We start from the raw sequence: 20,885 nt of genomic DNA on the forward strand, positions 1-20,885 counted from the left end.
TTACATTTCATGGCAATAACTACTCCCCACCCCCAATTTAATTTTGACCCCTTTATTCTCAGCAAGAGCATACTTTTTTTTAAAATTATTTCTACAATAGTAGCAATAGCTACCCATACATTGACTTGGACTAGTAGCTTTAGCACAAAATAGGTGTAGGAAGACTGCTTATGTTTTGCTTTGAACGGGGGATTTATTCACACTTTCAGAATCAGTAGGAAGTATATGAATGCTTTCCAATTAAAGGTCACCCCTAGACTAACGAGTAAGATTCAAGATACGTTTTCCTCCAGAGTTGTACTGTGCAGCTTTGCAGCAAGCTTGCCGGTTTCTTGATCATCTGCAGCCGATTGGGTGGCCTCCTGTGCAACCTGCGAGGGCTTGTCCATTTTAGGCTTCCGTTTCTGAAAGGAGTGCAAATAAATATAAACCTAATGATGATCATATGAACAAGAAATTGAGGACTAAATGCATAATTTACCTTCAGCTCTCTTTTTGCAGGGTTGTGAACCACACCATGTCGCCATACGCTTTCCTGTTGAGCAGAAAGTTTGGAGTATAATTTTGTCCAAAACTAATCAATCCATGTAATGTTTCTGAACAAGTCAGAAAGCTAAGGGTTTCTCCATGGCTTCATAAAGAGTAACATTTGCCCTAATACAGGTGAATTTACTGAAACCTAAGAGTTTGGCCAATATTCAAGACCTGTTAAATCAAATGGAAGGCAAAAACGGATCACTCTTTGGTAGAGTGGCTCTAAAAATAGCTTCAAGTTAAGATATTTTGCATCATTGTCCCTTACCTTCAAGGCAAAGCTCTTCCCACAGCCAGGATATGCACAGGAGAAGGGTTTCTTCCCTTCATGGTCTCCCAGTACATGACTCTCCAGTTTAACACGGCGGGTGAACTTCCTGTTACAGCCCTCTCTGGGGCACAGGAAGTACCTCTTCTCCCCAGAGTGCGCACGCAGCTCATGCAGGCGCAAAAACCAGGTGTTGTTGAAGAGTCTATTGCACTTTTCACACACGAGCTTCTCTGAGAAAATTTTTTTTTTTTTTTTTTAATTGACGTTCAGAAAAAAAAGTGCATGAGCATAGCAAGGCGTACATACTGTACCTCTGTGTTGGGCTCTGTGCTTTAGATATTCAGTCCATGTTTTACTCAAGGTAGGACACAGGTCAAAGCTGCAGGGGTAACCTGCAAAACGAGAGGCAGCAGTTTTAGAGAGTAACTCTTAAAAAAAAAAAAAAGTCAACACACCTTGATGAACTTTCTCGTGATGCTTCAGTTTCTCTCGACTGGGAAAGTCTTTCCCACATCCGTTGAATGTGCAGCTATAAGAAGAGAAGCCTTTATGCAGAGAGAAAAATATTGACAGTTCTTTATATTTTGAATGTTTCCAATATCCACTTACTGAAAAGCCAATGGTTCTCCATGTTCACACTTGTGAGCTTTTAGTTGTTTCTTCTTGCTGAAATCCTTTTCACAGCCTTCATAGTCGCACTACAGGGACGGGGGGAACATGCATAAGCAAAACAGAAAATTTAATTTTTATCTTAATTAACAGGGTGAACAGCTGTACTTTATATCTGTCTTCCTGGTGCTGGTGGACTCGAGTTATGTGGTTCTTCATGGTGGCATTTTTCCCAAAGGCCTCCAAACATCCATCCATGGGACACCTGCAAACCAGGCCGGTAACTAACGACACCCAGAAGGTGACCTTTCTTATTTTAAACAATTGTGGATCTTACGTATGTGGTTTTTCACCGCTATGCACTCGTTCATGCCTGGTGAGCTCATAGCGAGCGCAGAAACTCTTCTCGCAGCTCTCACAGGAAAATGGTTTCTAAGACAAACCCACAAGCTTCAACTGAGAACGCAGGGCGAACAGGAGGCAGCATCATGCAGTCAGTCTTACCAATCCAGTGTGTTTGCACAGATGAGCCTCTAACTTCCACGACTTCCTAAATGTGGCGCTGCAATCAGAAAAAGAGCAAACGTACGTGTTTTGACTTTGCAACCGTTCACCCATTTTTAAAAACAGTTGCCAGGTTTTGTGCCGTTTCCTCAAACAAGGGTTTGTGAAAACTGGTAGGACACTCAATGACCCACAAACACCAGCTCCACCTGGGCTTCATTTATATGATTGGGATGTACCATTCCATTTAGAAAAGGAATGTCCTGCCATTTTTAAGCTAAACAAACAGGAGAATATATTTCAGAAGACCCTCTGATCAGATTTACTGATAGAAACATATAGTAATATATATGTATATATATAACATATAGTATATATCTACCCTTTTTTTCTGTTTCCACTCAATCTTTGGAGAAATGTCAGCCAGGCTTCCTGTTGAATGTGACCTGAACTCCTGATCCATGTGGTGACAGGCAGGAGGAAAAAAGGCGTCTGATTGTCTGCATCAGTATGACACATTGAGATTTTACTGCCCTAATCTTAATCTTATCTCTCTATTAATAGCATCTCCTTTGAAGGTGTGATTTATTGCTGTGAAAAAAAGTTCCTAACAAGATTCTGTGTAGTGTGGCCCATAAGTAAAAATAAATAAATTAATAACAAATAAATATTAAAAAAAAAAAATTTAAATCCTAAAATTGCTTAACAGAGCAAATGAAATAAATTTTGAATCTTTTATTTTTTTTGGTTGTGTCTTTATTCATTTATTTCTTTATTGTAAACAACCGAGAGTTTCTTAGTTTTTTTTTCAGTTTGGTTCTGTCTTTTCCTGGGTTTATGAGACTTTTTGAGCATGCAAATTTTTAGATAATCTTATACATTTTTTGATTTCATAATAAAAAACTTTTAGAGAAGTTTTTGTCAATTTTGTATGACTTTATTTAGGGAGTTTTATTGGTACATGCGTTTACAGAAGTTACTTCAGTTTACGTCTGGTTTCTGGTTTTGGATCTTTAAGTATTTTCTGATTCATTTTCTATTTTGTCTCTTTGCTAATCGTTTTGCTGATTTTCTGACTTTTCTAATTTGTTTTCAGTCATTTTACATATGCTGCATTTTTTTTTTTTTTTGCCCTATAATTTTTTTGTAGATTTTTCTAGTTGCATTTGTATATTTCTATTAGTTTTCTGTTATTCTACAGAATTTGTCAATATTACATAGATTTATTAAGGATTTAAGGTCTTTCTTAGTTTCTAGTATCTAAAATCTTTTGGTAGATTTTTTTGTTTTGTTTTCAATATTTTGCATTTTATAGGTACTTTTACATAAGAATTGCATTTTCTGAACTGTTCCCTGTACTTTTTGTCTTTTAAAATAGTTTTGATCCTTTTCAGTTTTCCCTGCACAATCAAATTCAGCTAATTGATTGAATTAGCCACCAGATTAGAACTGTAGCTGCAAAGTATACACATTTATTATGCTTCTATATATTAATTAATAATATTATGATCGAACAAATACACACTTTTTTCTACTAAACATAATGTGCGTATGTCATTTTGATCCTTTTAAAAAAAAAAAAAAGTGGTGGCCAATCCAGAGACGCTATCTACTTGTCCAAACATTCCAGATCGCCTTATGCGCCCATGCTCTGCCCTCATGTGAAACCTTTGACTGACTTTTGTGAATGAGGCCTATTGAGTGTGCGTTGGGCGTTAGCTCAGCGCCCTCCCACGCTCTCAGGTAAGCATGCCTGGATCCAGTAAACCCTGTTATCAGCCTCCTCCTCCCCTCCTCATCCGGCGCCCCCACTACCACCACCGCCGTCAGGGCGTGGATCAATACAGCTGGCCCGATAGCCACATATACCCCTGCGCCTACACCTGGCTGCCCCTGATAACCACACAAGACTCTCACCCCACCTATCGCACACAGAGATACAGCATGCAGCAGCTCTGTTTGGCAAGCGGTGGGATTTTCCTGCATCCTTAAGCACATCCCAAACATTACAAGCATCAGAGCGACTGCTGATGCTCTATTTCATGGAGCAATTAGGGTTGATTATGTTAACTTCTTCATTTTCTCAGTTATGCCTCTATGGTGTTTATTTTTAACATGCCGCATTCTTACTCAGACTAGTCCAGGTGATTTGAAATGGTGTGAGCTCATATTGGGATATCACGCTATGCAGCAGCTCCACAAAACAAACCGTGTTCATGTCCTACTATCTACTGTTTGCCTGTGTGTGTGTGTGTGTTGTTAATGTGTAACGACCCGGGTCGATACAGCTGCTCTGAGCTGCTGGCTGAGCTGACAGACTCAATCTGTGTGTGTCAAACGTGTGTGATTAAGGAGTTCATAGTGCTCCGCAGCTTTTATCCACAGGCCTGGTCTCTCTCTTTCTCCCTCTCTCAGCCCCACCTACCAACTGGCTTTGCTTTCTCCCTCTCCCCTCAGACTACGTGCTTTTTCGTCTTTCAATCAGTAACTTCCATGAGTCAGTGAGAATCTGAAAGAGCACATGGAAAAACAGGGAGAAAGTAACCGAGCATGTTGATGGAGGAGGGGGGGAAAGGGTTTTATGTTAGAGAGAATGAGACGATTGCTTTAAAACGTGTTCTTTCATATTCGTTTTTCAACTGGGAGAATACAAGACAAAGCTGTGCAGATAACATTATCTGAATACTACGAGCTGGATCCAAACCGTGCCGATCAATACCAAGGGCTTTGGCTGCCAGGCTGCTCATTGATTGATTGCATCTTGGTTTTCCATCTGCTTTTCCTGGTTTTATCTCTTTGGGTTGTTGGACACTTATTACTTTGTACTGATAAGGCTGGTGTCTGAATCTACTGACCTCAGGCCGGCAGGGTTACAGAGGAGCAGGACGGAAAGCCTCTGCACGTTCAATTATAGAAGCACCTTAATTTGTCACATATTAGAAGATTCATCATCCTCTTGTAAATATAATGCATTGTAAAGTGTTTGTAAACCTTAAAGTATTTCACAGTTTATGTGACAACCACAAACATCAGTGTGGGGATTTTTTTGGGGGGGGGGGGGGGGGTATTTCATGTGAAAGACAAACAGAAAGTTGCAAATAATTGCAGAGTAGAAGGACAAGGATGCACTGTTTTCAGAATGTTTTCCGAGTAAAAGTCTGAAAAGTGTGGCATGCATTTGTATTTAGGCTCTTTTCCGCTGATCCCCTTAAATTAAATCTAACACTACCAGTCATTTTCAGAAGTTGTCAAGATGCTAGAGTCTGCCTCTATAATTTAATCTGAATATAAACTCAGCTTGTTTGTGGAAGTTGATCCACCTTAACTGTCCGTTTGCATGGAACGATATGGCAGCATAAAGATGTAGGGAATGCTTTTCATCATCAGGGACAGGGAAGCTGATGACAGAAGACTTCAGTTGGAGGTGGACCCTAAACATCCAGCCAGAGCTATAAATAAATAGCTTAGCTCAAATTTCCTATGGCCTAGCCAAAGTTCAGACCTAAACTGATTTGTCAAGACTACATCTGTAGTAAGACTAGAAAATAAAATGCATGTTCACAAACACACTTCATTCAATCATTTTCTTTGCACTTTGAAAATAAACCTGTCACATAAAATTTGAAAATGTTTAAGGGGTGTCAATACTTTGGCCACTGTAACCTCTCTACTGTTTACTTTTAAAAAAATCAAAAAACACGCAAGGAAAATGATGTTAGTTTTTGCCACAAGAATCCTTTGGTCCTCTCCTCCTTCCTAAGCCGCCTTATCTCAGCAAACTGGTCATAATTTGTGTCAATATTGGGTAAAGTACTGAGATGGGGTGAGATAACCTATTTGTCACATAACCAACCAGCCATTCAGCCTCCACTGATTAAACAGCACATATCTAGTGGCCCACACCAACAGAGACTTGGCTCTGTATTATACTCTTTCCGTTTATTAAACGGAGCAAGACACACAAAAAAGAAATAACCCAAATATTTTTACATTAAATAGGAAAACACAATTCCCATTTAATTTGATTAAACCCAAACATGGATTAGATTATTCTATAGCCAACACTATCTGAATGGTTAAAAAAGAGAGTAATAATCGTTCACATCAATAACAGTAAAGCTGCAGCTGGACCTCTTAAGAGTTAGAGACAAGATGGTGCGCACCGCCCCCTGCTGGACAAACAAGAAAAGCTAAGTGATGCAATAACTTCCAATGATGTAAACTGTTGGGTTTGGAGCGTTAGTATTAAATCATCTGAACCTGCAGTTTCCTGAACAGCTGCAATTATTACAAGCTACGTATATTCTCAGGTTAAGTCCTGAGAAAGAACATGACTTACATTTGCTCTGTTACATTTAGTTGAACAGCTTTATGATAATGCAAGTGATTCTAAAACTATTTTTCCTAAACTATGCAACTCTTGGTTGTACAGGATCAATCTTTATAAAGATACTTAGTTTTGCTATTTTAATATTTTTAAAACTGTCAATATTTGAAGATTTTGTAGTTTGCTTGTTTAATTACAGTAAAAGTTAACCTCTTTCAATTATGCAAAAATTGAAAGACTGAAAAATTGCTTTTCAGGATTTATGGTTTTCGCTTTAATTGAGTTTAGGAGAGGTTTATTTGGAGTAAATATACAACTAAAGTGTGTCTCTGAGTCTGTTCAGAAGTTACTGCATCTCAAAATATTTCACAAGTAAAACACTTAAGAAAGTTGACATTTACAAATTAGTTACAACTTCTACACATTTCTCCTCCTAATAGCTTTTGTTTTAACTTTCGTCTCTCCCAGGGATGTCCGACTCCAGACCTCCAGGACCAGTGTCCTCCATGTTTTAGGTGCTCCAACACAGCTACGTTACAGCAGAGAATTCATCTAATTCAAGCGAACATCCAACACATGCAGAACTCTCAAAGCCCAAGGACTGAAGCCGGCCACCGCAGTCCTGCTCTGACCAATGAGAAAACTGCAGTCTGGAGAGCTATAGCTAGACATCTGTAAAGGCATTAGCCCTGTCTGTGTTTCTCTCCTAGTTATGTGGTTGGTGCAAACAATATGAAATGCTTGTGACATAGGCCCATCACCCTCAGTTCGCCGGTGAAATGAGGTGCATTTGATTTCATTTTTTGGAAATCAAAGGAGGAGAATCATCACCGAGTGAGGGCCCGTCACAGCTGTTTCACATTTAAAAAGGCGTGCACAAAGACGACAACATGTCAGATGGGATGTGTACAAATATCTTTATTAATTTGAGCACTTTATGCCATGAACTCGTAGGGGATTGGCTCCAGCAACTGGGGCTCGTTCTTCTTGGTGCTGACAAAGTGAGCCTCACGAGGAGGAGCGGGCTGAGGAGGAAAACAAAAATAAAGTCAATAACACTTAACATACAAAGTGTGAAATCTCTGTGGAGGAAATGAAATGCAGTGGTTTGGTGCTTTTAATGCAGTTCTGTAACATATATTGTTCTCCACTTAAACCTCTCAGGATCAGATCATACCTGGCGTTTCAGTTCCACCCAGGTGCCTTTCTGCTTGGCCTCCAGCTTCTTGCGCTCGTTCTCTTTGACGCGCTGCAGGAAGCTGTCCCTGCTCTTCGAATGCTTTACGTGCTCAATGCGCACGTTAATCCTTTTGGCCAGAATCTTGCCCCTGAAAAGGAAAGTTAACACAGACACAGGTATAAAAACATTGCAGCAGTGAGTGGCTTCAGCTTCGACTCGTCTGCAATGCCCTGCAAAGCTGCAGTCCTGTGATGTCTCCTCAAAACAACCCAAAGCCCAAAGACCAGCTTAGACCGGGGTGCCTGAGGATGAGCTATTCTCCCCCACATGAATGACCACTGAGGACAGAGAGAATCCAGGTGGCAAAGTGAAGATGGGGGTTTTAGAAAGTTAAAACAAACACACCAGAGGTTCAGGCAAACGTTCATCCCTCAGAGCAAAGAACACAGCTCCCCTTCTACAGAGTCTAAAGTAAAACAGAATAACCATTTTCTACTTACTTGACCTGCTTGTTGACAATAATGCCGACAGCATGTTGAGTCACATTGTAGACGCGTCCTGTTTTGCCGTGGTAGCACTTATGAGGCATACCTTTCTGAATGGTACCGGTGCCCTGGAAAAACACCCACATGACGATGAATCCACCATCACAACATGGAGTCCAGTAGCTACCAATATTTATTCTTTTTAAAATTCCACACTTTTAATACCAACAAACTGTAGATTTTTGCTTTATCTATCCTCAGTGTTTGATTATTCTTTGAAAATACCTACACTGTTGTCAGTTTTTGTTGATGTGTGTTGCTTTAATTAAAGCAGCATCGTGGTGAAATTGTGTTGCGGAACGGCTCAATGCAAAAGGCCATTTCACTGCTTTACTGAGCTGCTTAGATATGTTGCCTGGAGCATTGCGCACGTTTTAGTTCTCAAACCCTTTTATGCTTTTTTGAAAATTCATAAGCACTAAAATTCTCTATATGACTACACAGAAGATTTTTCTAGATGTTAAAAGTTTTAAATATATGTAATACAGAAGAAAAGAATATGCAATATCCCACCTTGATGTCTACGATGTCTCCTTTCTTGTAGATGCGCATGTATGTGGACAGAGGGATTGGGCCTGCAGAGTAGGGGAAAATAATGCAAACATTTAAAATAATGATTATGATTTTTTTTAATGCTGATTTTCACTATTCAAGCGTGTGTACAGGTCCCCATAATGCTGAACAATTAAAATGCTACATAATTTTGGGTTATTACTGAAATAATAAAATTTCAACTTGGCACCATTTCATTACCTTGTTTCAATGTTTCAAGAATACATAAGAGGCGAAACATGTAGCTTAGGTTAGACAAATGTATAAGAAGAAGAAAGAAGAAGAAGAGTTACTTTATTCATCCCAGCAGGGGAAACATACAATTAGAATACTGAAAGAAATAAAAACATAAATATAACACTTGTCCTCACACAAACTCCCTACAAGGTTGTTAAACATTTTCCAAGGTATATTTTATTCTTTAAGCTTCTTTTTGAAGAAACATGAAACAGTCCTCAGTGTCCTGCTTCAAAACACCTGAATTAAATGTTTTGAGTTATTAGAGAGTCGATGGATGTTTAGGAGATGATTCAGGTAACTGATTCAGGTGTGATGGACCAGGGGCATATCTAACATTGCAGGACAGCGGCCCTTTAGGACCGGAGTTTGACAGACCAGTTGTGAACCCAGACATCAACTTTAACCAGCTACTCACCATGTTTGCGGAAGGGCCTGCTAAACATGTACCTGGTCCCCCTCCGCTTGCCTCTGGTGTTCGTCATGATGCCTGATAACTGAGGAAAAATAGACTTTAATAACCTACGAAATGCACCGTCTACAACAAACATGTTACCAAAAGTCAATGTTTATGTAGCTTAACACATAAATAGCAATATAGTTGTGCCCTCCCACCAACGAAAAACTCTTTACAGCATCTAATTTAGTGCTAAATTATAAAATCATAATTTCGAAATTTTCTTTTAACAAATTGCCATTTTAATCAAAGCTGTGTATGCTGCGTTGCAGAATAATAAAACAATGTGGAGTTTACAGAGATAATCAATTCATCACCGTAGTCCATACCTCTAAATATGTCTTATGACAACATTAGTGCTACAACCCCGTTAACTGTATTTACTATATATTTAATGTATTTTAGAGGATAAGTAAGCCTTCTATCCAGTGCTTCTGAAGCAGACAGGGCCGCATGGAGAGCCACGCTGCTCCTCATGATCACAATTAGCGAACAAAATTACACTCGGCGATTATTTTCCACCCAATAACATTTCTGTAGCGTGTAAATACACATCTCCGGCGACCGTACTGACATAACTATGCATAAATCAGGTAACAATAAAGAGGAAAATAACAATTTAAACGGAGAACATCTTACCCCCGGTCTCTACAAGATGGCGGGTACGGCGGAAAGAGAGATTAAAGGCCCCCAAACTCCGCCTTGTGAAGTAGGATTCAGGTAGAAAGTCCTATTGCCTGACCTAAAAGAAATTAGATTATTTTAATAACTAAATAGGTGTTTCGTGTGTGTGTTTTTCTTTTAAATAAAATTCAAATATACAGTAATTATAGGTGTGCATTTCACATGAAATTGGGAGGAGCAATGATTTACTTGACAAAGTCTGAAATTATTTGACAACCAGTCTCAAAGGTTGGCCGCAACACTGCACCACTGTAGACAATACTTGATACATTTGTTCGTACAATACAATTAGTAAATTGGCTTTGTTGGAATAAATAAACAAATAAATAAATAATCACGGAAATATCCGAACAATATCCGAAGGTTACTGAAGACTAATGACGCAGCGGGGAATCTGCAAGTTACATTACCACAATAAAAATTTCCAGGAAGGAGATATTTCTCACTTGTTTTGGTTCTAACCTTTCTCTGTCTTGTGAAAAACTATGGTTTGGCTCTTTTATTTATATATGCATATACAAGTCAAAAAAAGTTTGCGTTGATGTTTAGTACTACTGTGCCAACATTGAAACGCAACGGTCGTAGCAATTAAACGAAGACGGAAGCAGCTAGCAGTGAATGCTCTTGTCTTCTTCAGGCTGTTTGTCCGCAGCAGTCGCGAGCTCAGCAGCGTCTCCTCACGAGGACATCCAGCCCAGTCCTGTCAGCGCGCGGATGTATATTGGAAGATGGCGCTAGCCGAATGGAAATCCTAATGACAGTCTCAAAATTTGCCTCTTTTTGTACCATGGTGAGTGCACAGCGGCCACATGCTGGCATTATTTAGATTATTTGCTGATTCAGAAACCACCACTATACCATTACCATCTATTTAAGCCCTAGGAATAGAAATGAAAGCAGTTAATGTTGGTTGTGCTAGGCAAGCAATATTCGGTATGTAGCCACCCACCGTCTTCTCCTCCGCACTCTTTTTTTTTTCGTTAAAGGCTAAATACGGACATTTTCGAGTGTTTGTGGTTTCTTTGCTTAAGCTTTACGTCTTAATTAGGTCATGTCTGTCGAAACTTAATGTGAAGACGGTGATAGTGCACCTGCTGACGTTTTGATTCAAAGCTAACCAGCTAATCTGTAGCTAAAATCAGTGTTTCTGCTTGTCAACAACTGGAGCAGCTGGGTAATGGATGACTTAAGGGAGACAAACACTTAACCTATATTATATTTAGAGAAAATAATGAACACGGAAACTAAGATATTGCACTGGCATTTAACCATATAACATATATTAATAAGGTGGGCAATGACGACATTTGCGGCGTAGTTGTGTTCTCCGTCTCCAGTTTTATTTCTTCTCTTCCTTCTGCGGCTTGACTTTGGGCTCCTTTCAGATCATTCAAAGCTTTATAATCTCCTTGGTATGGAAACTCACAAAAAATCACCCAGACGGTTTTGCATTTAAATCCCCCTGGGAATAGTGGGAGTGCAGACATATCTGCCTTTACTGCCATTTGAAAATTATGCATAATTTGCTCTAGTGACAAAAGAGGAATGCCAAGTATTTGTGTTTTTTTTATCTTATTTTATTTGAATAAAAGTTGTTTTGAAAGGATCGATTCAAATTCATTGTCAGTGTAATGTATGTTTTATTTTTTAAGTCGTGGATGAACTTTAAACTGATTAAGAGTTGGTGAAATTTACATGTGTGTGTTGCACTTTTTACAGGGCGCCAATGCCTCTGCTCTGGAGAAAGAGATTGGATCTGAGCAGTTTCCTGTTAATGAGCACTACTTTGGCCTGGTCAATGTAAGTGAATAACAAAGTGGTTGTTGGATCATGTGTCTTTATTTAAAGCTGACTTAATTTCCTCCCATTAAATATATATCCAATGTCCCTGGAGTCGACTCTCCTCGCAGCAGCACGTGCTTTTAGCTTAGAAGTTGTCACAGGAGGAAATGCCATTTTAAAAAGACAAGGAAAAGAAGATTGTTTTGAGATTTTTTTTGTCGTTGTTGCTAAGCCACATTCTTTAGAGAAATGCCAAAAAGGATTCTATCACTGTGGATAAAATACAACCTCTTCACTGGAGAAATTTTCTTTTACATTTAAGTTTTTAAATATTTCTTTATTCAAAATGTTCACTTATGAATACACATTTGAAATGAATTAATCATGGATTACTTTTCTGAATTGCTTAATTAGTTAATATGAGAGAACTTTGATATATATAGACAATCAATAAGACAAAGCATTATTATTGGTATGCTGGAGATTCAGTGATTGTTGAGTAAAATACAAAATGTGGAACACATTTCTACCAATTACAGAAAAAAATAGTCAGTCATAAACACTGAAAGCAAGTTTTCTTCCTCAATGAATTCAGAAAAGCTCTGCTTCAATAATAAAATTAATTATTGGTTGATTGTCTCTTTCAGTGTGTTGTTAAGCTGCACTCTGAAAGAAAAGCTGTCATCCAGGCAAATAGCCTTAATATTTGTAAAACTATATTTGCTCAATAAGTTCTTCTCCCAGGGGAAAAATATTGAGATCATCTATGACTTTTGGGAAAATATAACTTGAGTTTGGTTCTCAAAAGGAACATATACTTTACACAAGAGCTAAACAACTAACTCTTTAATCTGTTTCTATTTAAGTCTGTATCTAAATTAAATGAACTATAAATAAATGTTAGAACATTTTCCTACCGTATGTTATTTTAGCAACGGTAGGAATAAATGTTGCTTTTGCCTTTTAAATAAAAACTCATGAAATCTATTTTTTGTGTGTTTTCATATTAATACTGTGAAATTGTGGCATTTCTACTAAAGGTTTTCTGTGAGAATCTCATAGCAGTTCATACCTAGTCTGTTTGTTTAAGACAAAAACAATAAAAATGCAGAACCCGAACACGAGGAAGATGGATTCATGACGGTGTTTTATGCATTTATGTGACTCAGATGCTGGAACAAATCGTGACATGGTGGAATTGTGTGTTTTCTCAGACCATAAATATCTACTGGTAATTTCTTAGAAACCTATTTATGTAAACATTACTAGTGAGCCAAGAAACCTGGGAAATTTAAGTCAAAAGAGGAATTGTCGACTGCATTACTCCCTCCTGTTCAACAAGCAGTGTGTCTTATGGGCTTGTTATGCAGTTTTGACAATTAGTGACTCTTATTTTTAAATTTTCCATGTCTAGATAAGTATGGAAAATAAAAACTGAGAGTGAGGAGCATTGTAGAGGCTCAATCTTACATCGACTCAATGGAAATGACTTTAGATTAGATAAAATCTCAATCTGACCTTTATTTTTTTCTCAAAATTCTGTAACTATGGGTGTTAAACTGGACAAGATTTCTGAACTGATTTCAGATCAAAAATACTTTTTTGTGTGTGGAGGTATTGCTGACAAATTGGGTTATAGTATCTGTATTTATTTAAAATAGCCTAGTCAGGAATTTATTAAAAATTTTAACTTATGTTGGTTTTGTCCAGATGCTGAAAAGAAATTTTCAACACTGGAGAACTATAAGCCAGCTTCAGTACTCTGATGCTTTCTTGAAAACTCAATCTACTAAAAGCTTACGGTCCTGCTAATATTATTGCTTACATGTTTGTTTTTTGTAATGTCGGGACTCCTGTGGCTTTGCTGGTGGCTGAATTTAATCTGAATTTAATTGCATATTGGAACTTGGTTTTTCCAAACTTCCAGAAGGGGAAAATCCAAACTTGAACAAGAGCTCTGTTTTTGTTCTTTGGTACTACTGTACCAACTGTAGCTAACTGTAGCTTTTTATTCTCCTGGGGAAAATAAGCTGTAGAACTGTTTATGACATTTTGCCATTGATAAAATGAAAAACAAGAGCAAGAGCGGTGTAGCTGCTCAGTTCCTCAGTGCAGTCAGGGAAACGCATGAGAAATATAATTTCACCACCTGCTGGAGCTTTTAACACAAATTAGGCCAAAGTATCATTAGGATGCAATCATCAGTGCTCGTTCTCTGACGTTGATTTGCAAACTGAAGTGGATGTGATGTTTTGATGTGATGTATATTTTTACATTACGCTGCTGTAGGTAAATTAATGCTGCAGTTTAGATGCAAACGTCCTGCAGAGCAGGGAAGCAGCTTCATGATCCAGTGTTCAGCTGGAACTGCTTGCAGTGCACACCTTTGGTGCTATTAGTTAATATTAAGATGAACATTATTAATCTGTTTTAAACTATAAGAAAACAGTAAGAATGTTTCAAGAAATATAATAAATCTTTAAAGCATTTATTCTTTGTATTAGTGGTTTACCTTGTCACTATATTCTCCACTGAAAAATGTCCAGATTGCATGCACAGCTGCTGCTGCACCAGGTTTCTCTGCTGTTTTTTTGGTGCTGACTGCAGGGAACCAGTTTTGCAAGAATTTCAAAAAATGGAACACGTTTGTGCTTTTTCAAGGTTTTCACACTCAAGTATGTTGGGATCAGTTTGGAAAAAGTGTCTTTTTACCGTTGCGAAGTCATGTGACGTGCTGTGCTTAAAATGACCAGAAGCAATTTGATTTCTTTTGGGATTCTAGGAGTTACAGATGAACAATGCATGTGCAGAGTGGATTTACTTTGTTATAAATATAACAGAACAGGTAGCGATAGATGATTCAAACAAAGGACACACACATTCTTAAAAAAAATAAGCCTGTGATATACGTCATTTGCTCTTGAAGTTGCTCTTTTATGTTGTAAGAGGCAGCAAAGCTTTGATGTAGAATTCTAGCCTGCCTTTTAAAAATCATCATGATTATTGTGTGCTTACCGTACGTTTACCACCTGGCTCTGGAGTGCTCTGACGGAGCAGAGGCTGCTGGCACACACTCAATCTAAACTACATTTTTCAAATGGGTCAGCAATCAAAGTGAAGATGTGGATATGTTATCTGGCTTGCAGCTCAGCTGTGGCTATGGGATGTTTTTAAAATCATCATTTTGTGATTTTTAGTTTGGGAACACCTGCTACTGCAACTCGGTGCTGCAGGCTCTCTACTTCTGCCGGCCGTTTCGGGAGAAGATCCTGGCGTACCGCAGTCAGCCTCGGCGGAAGGAGAACCTGCTCACCTGCCTGGCCGACCTGTTCCACAGTATCGCCAACCAAAAGAGAAAAGTGGGGGTCATACCACCCAAGAAGTTCATCACACGGCTACGCAAGGAGAATGGTGAGTGGGGAAGTAAATGCAAATAAAGCAACCTGTTTTAGATGAAGATCCAGAGCTTCTTATAGTTGTGGCTGAAGTGCTGAAGTTTCGGTTCTGTTCTCTCCTCAGAGCTGTTTGACAACTACATGCAGCAGGATGCCCACGAGTTCCTGAACTACCTGCTCAACACCATCGCAGATCTGCTGCAGGAGGAGAGGAAGCAGGAGAAGTCTAATGGTCGTCTAGCCAACGGCACATTGGACTCCCAGAACAACAACAGCAACGCCACGCCTGCTCCCACCTGGGTCCACGAGATCTTCCAAGGCACTCTGACCAATGAGACGCGTTGTCTCACGTGTGAAACGGTGAGATCACATCATACATTTTCACTGACTTAAACGTTCTTTATCGGGGGCCTGAAAAGTTGGAATCCTATTTAAAAAAATCTTGATATTTTAACATGTTTTTTGTCCTCCCCAGATAAGCAGCAAAGATGAAGACTTTCTGGACCTTTCTGTGGATGTGGAACAGAATACCTCCATCACACACTGCCTCAGGTAAAACTACGCCGCTGAATTACTGAAGCATCCTGAAACAGACTTGTGAATTTTGAAGAATTGCAATTAAAGCTTCTTCCATTTTAAATGATAAATTTATTGAGCATCGCTGTATGGTTGTGTGTCAACAGTGTAAATTAATGTGATGTCATTTTTAGAAGTCTGTGTTTGTCATTTCCTGCAGAACAGGAACCTGTGGTAAAACTGCATGTACGCTGAACCAACCTCGATTTCTTATAATTTTTCCCCGTTTAAAAAATAAAATGTAATCTGTAATAAACGATAATACTGCAGGAATCTTTTTCCTGTCAGTGTAACAGGACGGTTTGAGTTTGACAGCCGTAGGCCTCGCTCTTCCTTTCGTTTAGATTGCAGGGGTGCGTGACCGCTGGTTCTGCTCACTTCTGTGTTTAATACGTCTTGCATGCAGTGTAGCGGAGTCAAGCTGGCAGTTCCCTCCAACGCAACAAGAAAAAAAAAATCAATAATTTATTTTAATGAATCAGCTGAATGCATCGTTGTAAGCAAGATAAGACCACAGTGAGGCGTGCTTTTTTTGTCTAGAGGCAGAAACTTCCGTCAGGTGCTGAACGGTTAAGGTTTATAGCAGCCATTTTCAAAGTCCGGAGTCCAGTCCAAATCCAGACCAAAGAAAAACAAAGGCCAAGTCACAGAATTAAGAATGTGGAATATTGTGGAATTTGTGCATTAAATATAAAAGATCTCTCAAAATCAAACTGTCCTGTCAGTGTGCCCTTACACCAATGTTCAGTGACGGAGAGTAAATCTTTTCTGCTGCTCACAACTGTAAACCTGTTAAGCAAAGGAAATGATGCTAAATTGACAGGAACTTGTTTGGAGGCTAAAGACTTTAGCAACGCAGCTTGGGTTTGTCCAAAAACACATTTTCAACAACAACAATATTTTTTGTATCGCTTGTCCATTAAACATATAGATGTTCTTCCTCAAGTTTTTCTTCTAATGTCAGCAGTGCTGTAGTTGGCTATAGGTTTATTTCTGATTTTATTTGAGCTGCACCTCTAAAAGAAAAAAAACAGCAGTTTTTTTCCCCCACTAACTTGAAGTCCACTTCAAGGTTGTTCTTTAACCCAGCCAGAGTCCAAGTTGGCAGAGTCAGTAGTTCCCTTCACGTTGGTTAAGGTGCTCCTTTGCTACTTTTTCATATTTTTCACGGCAGACATGTTGGTATAAGCTTCTTAAAAACCTTTTTTTGGACTTCTGTATTATCAAAAAGGTTAAAGTTATAAAAAAAAACAAAATTGATTTAAGATCTACTTAATATAATAGCAGCTAAAATGCTTTGTTTGGGAACACACAAACGGCACCAGGAAGAAGTGGGATTATTTTTGTAAGCGTGGACCCTGGATTAACTGTTTTTCTTTTGTTTCCTCTCAGAGGGTTCAGTAACACGGAGACTCTGTGCAGTGAGTACAAATACTACTGTGAGGAATGTAGAAGCAAGCAGGAGGCGCACAAGAGGTCAGTGGAGCAGATTTTTTTGGGTCCAATGTCCTGCAAAAATATTTATGCCCCTCAAGTTTTTCACATTTTGTCCCATTGAATCCACAAACTTTAATGACTTTTACTGGGATTTTATGTGAGAGATTAACACAAAGTAGCATGAGATAATTGGAGGAAAATACCACATCTAGGAAGGATGCTTTCCATCCAGTGTGACTGAATTTGAGCTATTTTGCAAAGAGTAGGCCAGATTGTAAATCTGGTTAAGCTGCACCTCTAAAGAAAAACCTCTAAAATTGTTTTTTTTTTGTCAAAAAAAAATCTTGCAGCCTTTTACTTCCACCTCAAAATTATTCAGTGCTTCATGTTGAAATGCCAGTTAAATACATTGAAGTTTCTGGAGAATAATTGTGAAAGTCACTGTAAATTGTTCGTCGTCTCGGTTAATTTCATTCATCTCCGGCCCTTCAGGATGCGTGTGAAGAAGCTGCCGATGATTCTGGCTCTGCACCTAAAGCGCTTTAAGTACATGGAGCAGCTGCAGCGATACACCAAGCTCTCCTATCGCGTTGTCTTCCCTCTGGAGCTCCGTCTCTTCAACACCTCTGGAGACGCCACCAATCCTGAGAGGTTATACGACCTGGTTGCTGTGGTAGTGCATTGTGGGAGGTGAGCATGTGAATGAGCAACCGGTGTTAAAACATCTCTCCTTTTGACTCTGAGAGTGAGAGTTTGTATGTCTGTGTTTATTTAAGGTGTTCCCTGCCTGTTTTTCAGTAAGTGCGTGCTGAAACAGACTTGAGCTCTGCACGAAACAAACAATAACGGAGGGAAAGGTTGAACTTTAGAGTGGGATAAGAGCCCTGCTTGTGTAAAATGTCATATCTAATTCAAGCTAGCTACCGTCTAAACCCCTTAGTGATTTAAGAGCCATCCATATCAGTCAAGAAGTGGCTCAATAGAGTGAGCATCAAACTGCTTGAGGGGGAAGTAGATTCGACATTCATCTGCATATAAATGGAATAGAATCCATTATTTACCAAGCATAGTTTCCAGTGACAAAAAGGTGCAGGTAATAAACAAAAGGCCCAAGAATAGAGTTTCAGCCGACATGTTGGGTCAGCACTAGAGGAGGTAGGGACGCCAATCCTCACAGAAAAACCTCCGTCATGGAACTGAGCTTGTGATTCCCACCCATTGCGCCAGCTGCCTGCCTCAAAGGCAGCAGTAAGGTCTAACAGTGGAAACAATACACATTTTCCACAGTCAGTTGCTATAAAAAAGTTGACACTGAAGGAGCTACAGGGATTTCTGGCAACTTCTGGATTGGCAATAATTTCTTATTTTCTCTGCAACTCTTCACTGAGATACATGGTTGTAAAACAGGTGTTAAAACTTGGTTAAAGCCTCCATAAATTGTTTTGGAGAATGCATGTAGTATGCATTTACCCTTTTGGTCACAAATGAGGCACCAAAAGTGAAGCAAGGTGGTGGTGGCATCATGGTTGAAGGTCATTTGGATTAACATTGTACTTGGGGTTTATGACAAGGTGGATGAAGTCATGTAAATCTGAGTTTTGACTCGTAACCTTCAATTATCTTCCAGAAAGTTGGAGTTTCATTTTCCATTTAGTTCAAAATTAAATCTAACAGAAGATCTGCAGATTTGCCTGTTCAGGCCTGCAGATTTCTAACACGGATTAAATCTGGGAAGAGAAATGTCGCTAAGTTGGGATGAATAGATTTCTGCTGAAACTGAATCAAAGGATGGTTCAACAAAATATTAGAGAATTAAGACTGTTGGAGTTTTATTTGTTTGACATTTCCCTCTAAAATTTTTGAAGTATATGGAATGGATGCAACATGTGGAACAGACTTTGAAATCAACCATTGTGATGTAATTATTGTACATGACAAAAACCTTGCATTACAAGTTTTGAAACACTTTAGGGACATATATTCTTCTCTCAAATGTCCAGAATGTTTTAAAACTACCTGAAAACCTCAGAAATTTGAAGCTGAATCTGTAAATTCGTAGCTCTAAAGGATAAACTTTTTTTTTTTTTCTTCCAGTGGTCCAAACAGGGGTCACTACATCGCCATTGTAAAAAGTCACGACTTCTGGTTGCTGTTTGATGACGACATTGTAGAGGTAAGCAGGTTGCTTTGTGTTCAGCCCCCGTAGGATTCATGTCTGTTTGTTCGGTAACTGAGCCGTCCGTCTTGCTTCTGCTGTCGTAGAAAATCGACGCCCAGGCCATCGAAGAGTTCTACGGTCTCACCTCCGAGATCTCCAAGAACTCTGAGTCAGGCTACATCCTCTTTTACCAGTCCAGAGACTAAACCAGATGTGGACCGCAGCGCTTTGCCACATCATCCCAGAGAGACGCTCTCTTCTAACTTTGTGGGGGGGGAGCAGCAGATTGTAAACTCGCACGGCATCATACCTGCTTCTACCTGAGGCTTCTAAGCAGCTCAGCACCGCAGCTCAGCTCAGCCGTGGCAGTCCCCCCTACTTACCAGCTGACCCCCCCCTCCCCCCTCCCCCCCCTCCTCCTCCTCCCATACCTTTCCTGCTTCCCTTCATCCACCGCTGCTGCTGCGAGGACAGAGAGAGACAACGACAAACGAAACCGTGTCATGATTGTTTTCAGAAGAAGCGACTGAGGGTTGTACAGATTTTGACTGGCTGTTTGAGTGCTGTTCTAGTTTTTGCCTTGGGTGTCGGGTGAGTGGGTATTTAATTCATATGATGTAATATCGGCCTGGAGTCTTCACCTCCCACAATGTTAACCTAAACTGTGACGGAAGTTGTTTTTTTTTTGGTCATGGACGTGACGGAGGACGGACAGGAGGTGGGCGCCCCGCTTACAGGGAGCACTGGGCTGTGTATTTCTAGTGTACAGAATGGTATTTGTATAAATATTTCATTAAGATATTATCATTGGAAAATGTTAGACTTGGAGAAGATGTATTAACACTATGGTGCACTTTTGATACTGTTTTGTAGGTGTTGGCAAGCTTAATGTGAGGGTGGGGGGTTGCTTGAAAAGGCCTGTTGTGAAGCGATCATTTTCTGTTTTAAAGAAAAAGAAATAAAGCCAATAAGATTGAGGGACAGTCTGCTCAACTTTCTGCGTCCCACAGGTGCCACTGATGACTCATGGGGAGACTCGACGTTGCCATCTAGTGGTGTGCTTTGGTACTCCTGCTTTTTATTTTTATTCCATCCGGAGTTATTTTTAATCCATTCAGAGCCAGTAAACAGCACAGCGAAAGATCCTATACAGATGCATCTCAATAAATGTGAATGTTATTGCATATTCTTAATTCTTTTTATTATTTTGATTATGACCAATAACTCCCCACCCCTCCGAAAATGTATTATGTAAGATAAATCAAGATTATTCTATAAATAAAGATATTTCTGACTGTACAATAATATGGAATGCTTTTCCATAATAAACTGTACCAAACGTAAGGTCTTTGGACCACCGTAACTCTTTATGTGGCCCTCTAAACTAGAAAGATGCATAGAGAATTCCAGAAAACATTTGTGTTCCTAAATATTTTTATCAAATCAAAACCGTTTTTGTATTCTGCTAAATTACCTTAATCTGAAAAGAAGTTCAGTATATAACTTTAAGAAGTACTTTTCTTAAAGTGCTGAAATTTTGCTCATTTTGTCCAAAGTCCTCTTTTGTGATGAAATTAAATTTTGGAAATCAAATTGCGTTAAGTCTATTTTAGTGTCTGTGATTAATTGGGAGTCAC

The 20,885-nt window shown here is 39.2% G+C and overlaps 3 protein-coding genes across 4 annotated transcripts; 1 reads left to right on the top strand and 2 right to left on the bottom strand.

Moving 5' to 3' along the window:
* Positions 1 to 36: 36 nt before the first annotated feature.
* gtf3ab (general transcription factor IIIA, b) lies at positions 37 to 2,118 on the bottom strand. 2 transcript variants are annotated; one of them, XM_028005332.1, is made up of 9 exons: positions 1,919 to 2,118; positions 1,752 to 1,846; positions 1,583 to 1,679; positions 1,415 to 1,503; positions 1,261 to 1,334; positions 1,117 to 1,197; positions 803 to 1,035; positions 482 to 535; positions 37 to 404 (listed from the first exon to the last, which is right to left on the bottom strand). In XM_028005332.1, the coding sequence occupies exons 1-9, from the start codon at positions 2,030 to 2,032 to the stop codon at positions 273 to 275; spliced, it is 969 nt and encodes a 322-aa protein (XP_027861133.1). In that variant the 5' UTR covers positions 2,033 to 2,118; the 3' UTR covers positions 37 to 272. The 2 variants fall into 2 exon arrangements, with proteins under 2 accessions (XP_027861133.1, XP_027861134.1); XM_028005333.1 differs by lacking the exons at positions 1,583 to 1,679; positions 1,752 to 1,846.
* Positions 2,119 to 7,143: 5,025 nt separating this feature from the next.
* rpl21 (ribosomal protein L21) lies at positions 7,144 to 9,958 on the bottom strand. The gene is made up of 6 exons (XM_028005289.1): positions 9,856 to 9,958; positions 9,178 to 9,256; positions 8,484 to 8,545; positions 7,926 to 8,038; positions 7,423 to 7,573; positions 7,144 to 7,270 (listed from the first exon to the last, which is right to left on the bottom strand). The coding sequence occupies exons 2-6, from the start codon at positions 9,242 to 9,244 to the stop codon at positions 7,181 to 7,183; spliced, it is 483 nt and encodes a 160-aa protein (XP_027861090.1). The 5' UTR covers positions 9,245 to 9,256; positions 9,856 to 9,958; the 3' UTR covers positions 7,144 to 7,180.
* Positions 9,959 to 10,533: 575 nt separating this feature from the next.
* usp12a (ubiquitin specific peptidase 12a) lies at positions 10,534 to 20,547 on the top strand. Its single transcript, XM_028005288.1, has 9 exons — positions 10,534 to 10,690; positions 11,620 to 11,700; positions 14,880 to 15,093; positions 15,202 to 15,437; positions 15,553 to 15,629; positions 17,046 to 17,129; positions 17,583 to 17,780; positions 19,185 to 19,263; positions 19,353 to 20,547. Exons 1-9 carry the CDS (start codon positions 10,643 to 10,645, stop codon positions 19,452 to 19,454), a joined length of 1,119 nt encoding a protein of 372 aa, XP_027861089.1. The 5' UTR covers positions 10,534 to 10,642; the 3' UTR covers positions 19,455 to 20,547.
* The last annotated feature ends 338 nt before the right edge of the window (positions 20,548 to 20,885 follow it).

This window comes from Xiphophorus couchianus, chromosome 21, assembly GCF_001444195.1.
Source record: "Xiphophorus couchianus chromosome 21, X_couchianus-1.0, whole genome shotgun sequence".
Taxonomy (NCBI): domain Eukaryota; kingdom Metazoa; phylum Chordata; class Actinopteri; order Cyprinodontiformes; family Poeciliidae; genus Xiphophorus; species Xiphophorus couchianus.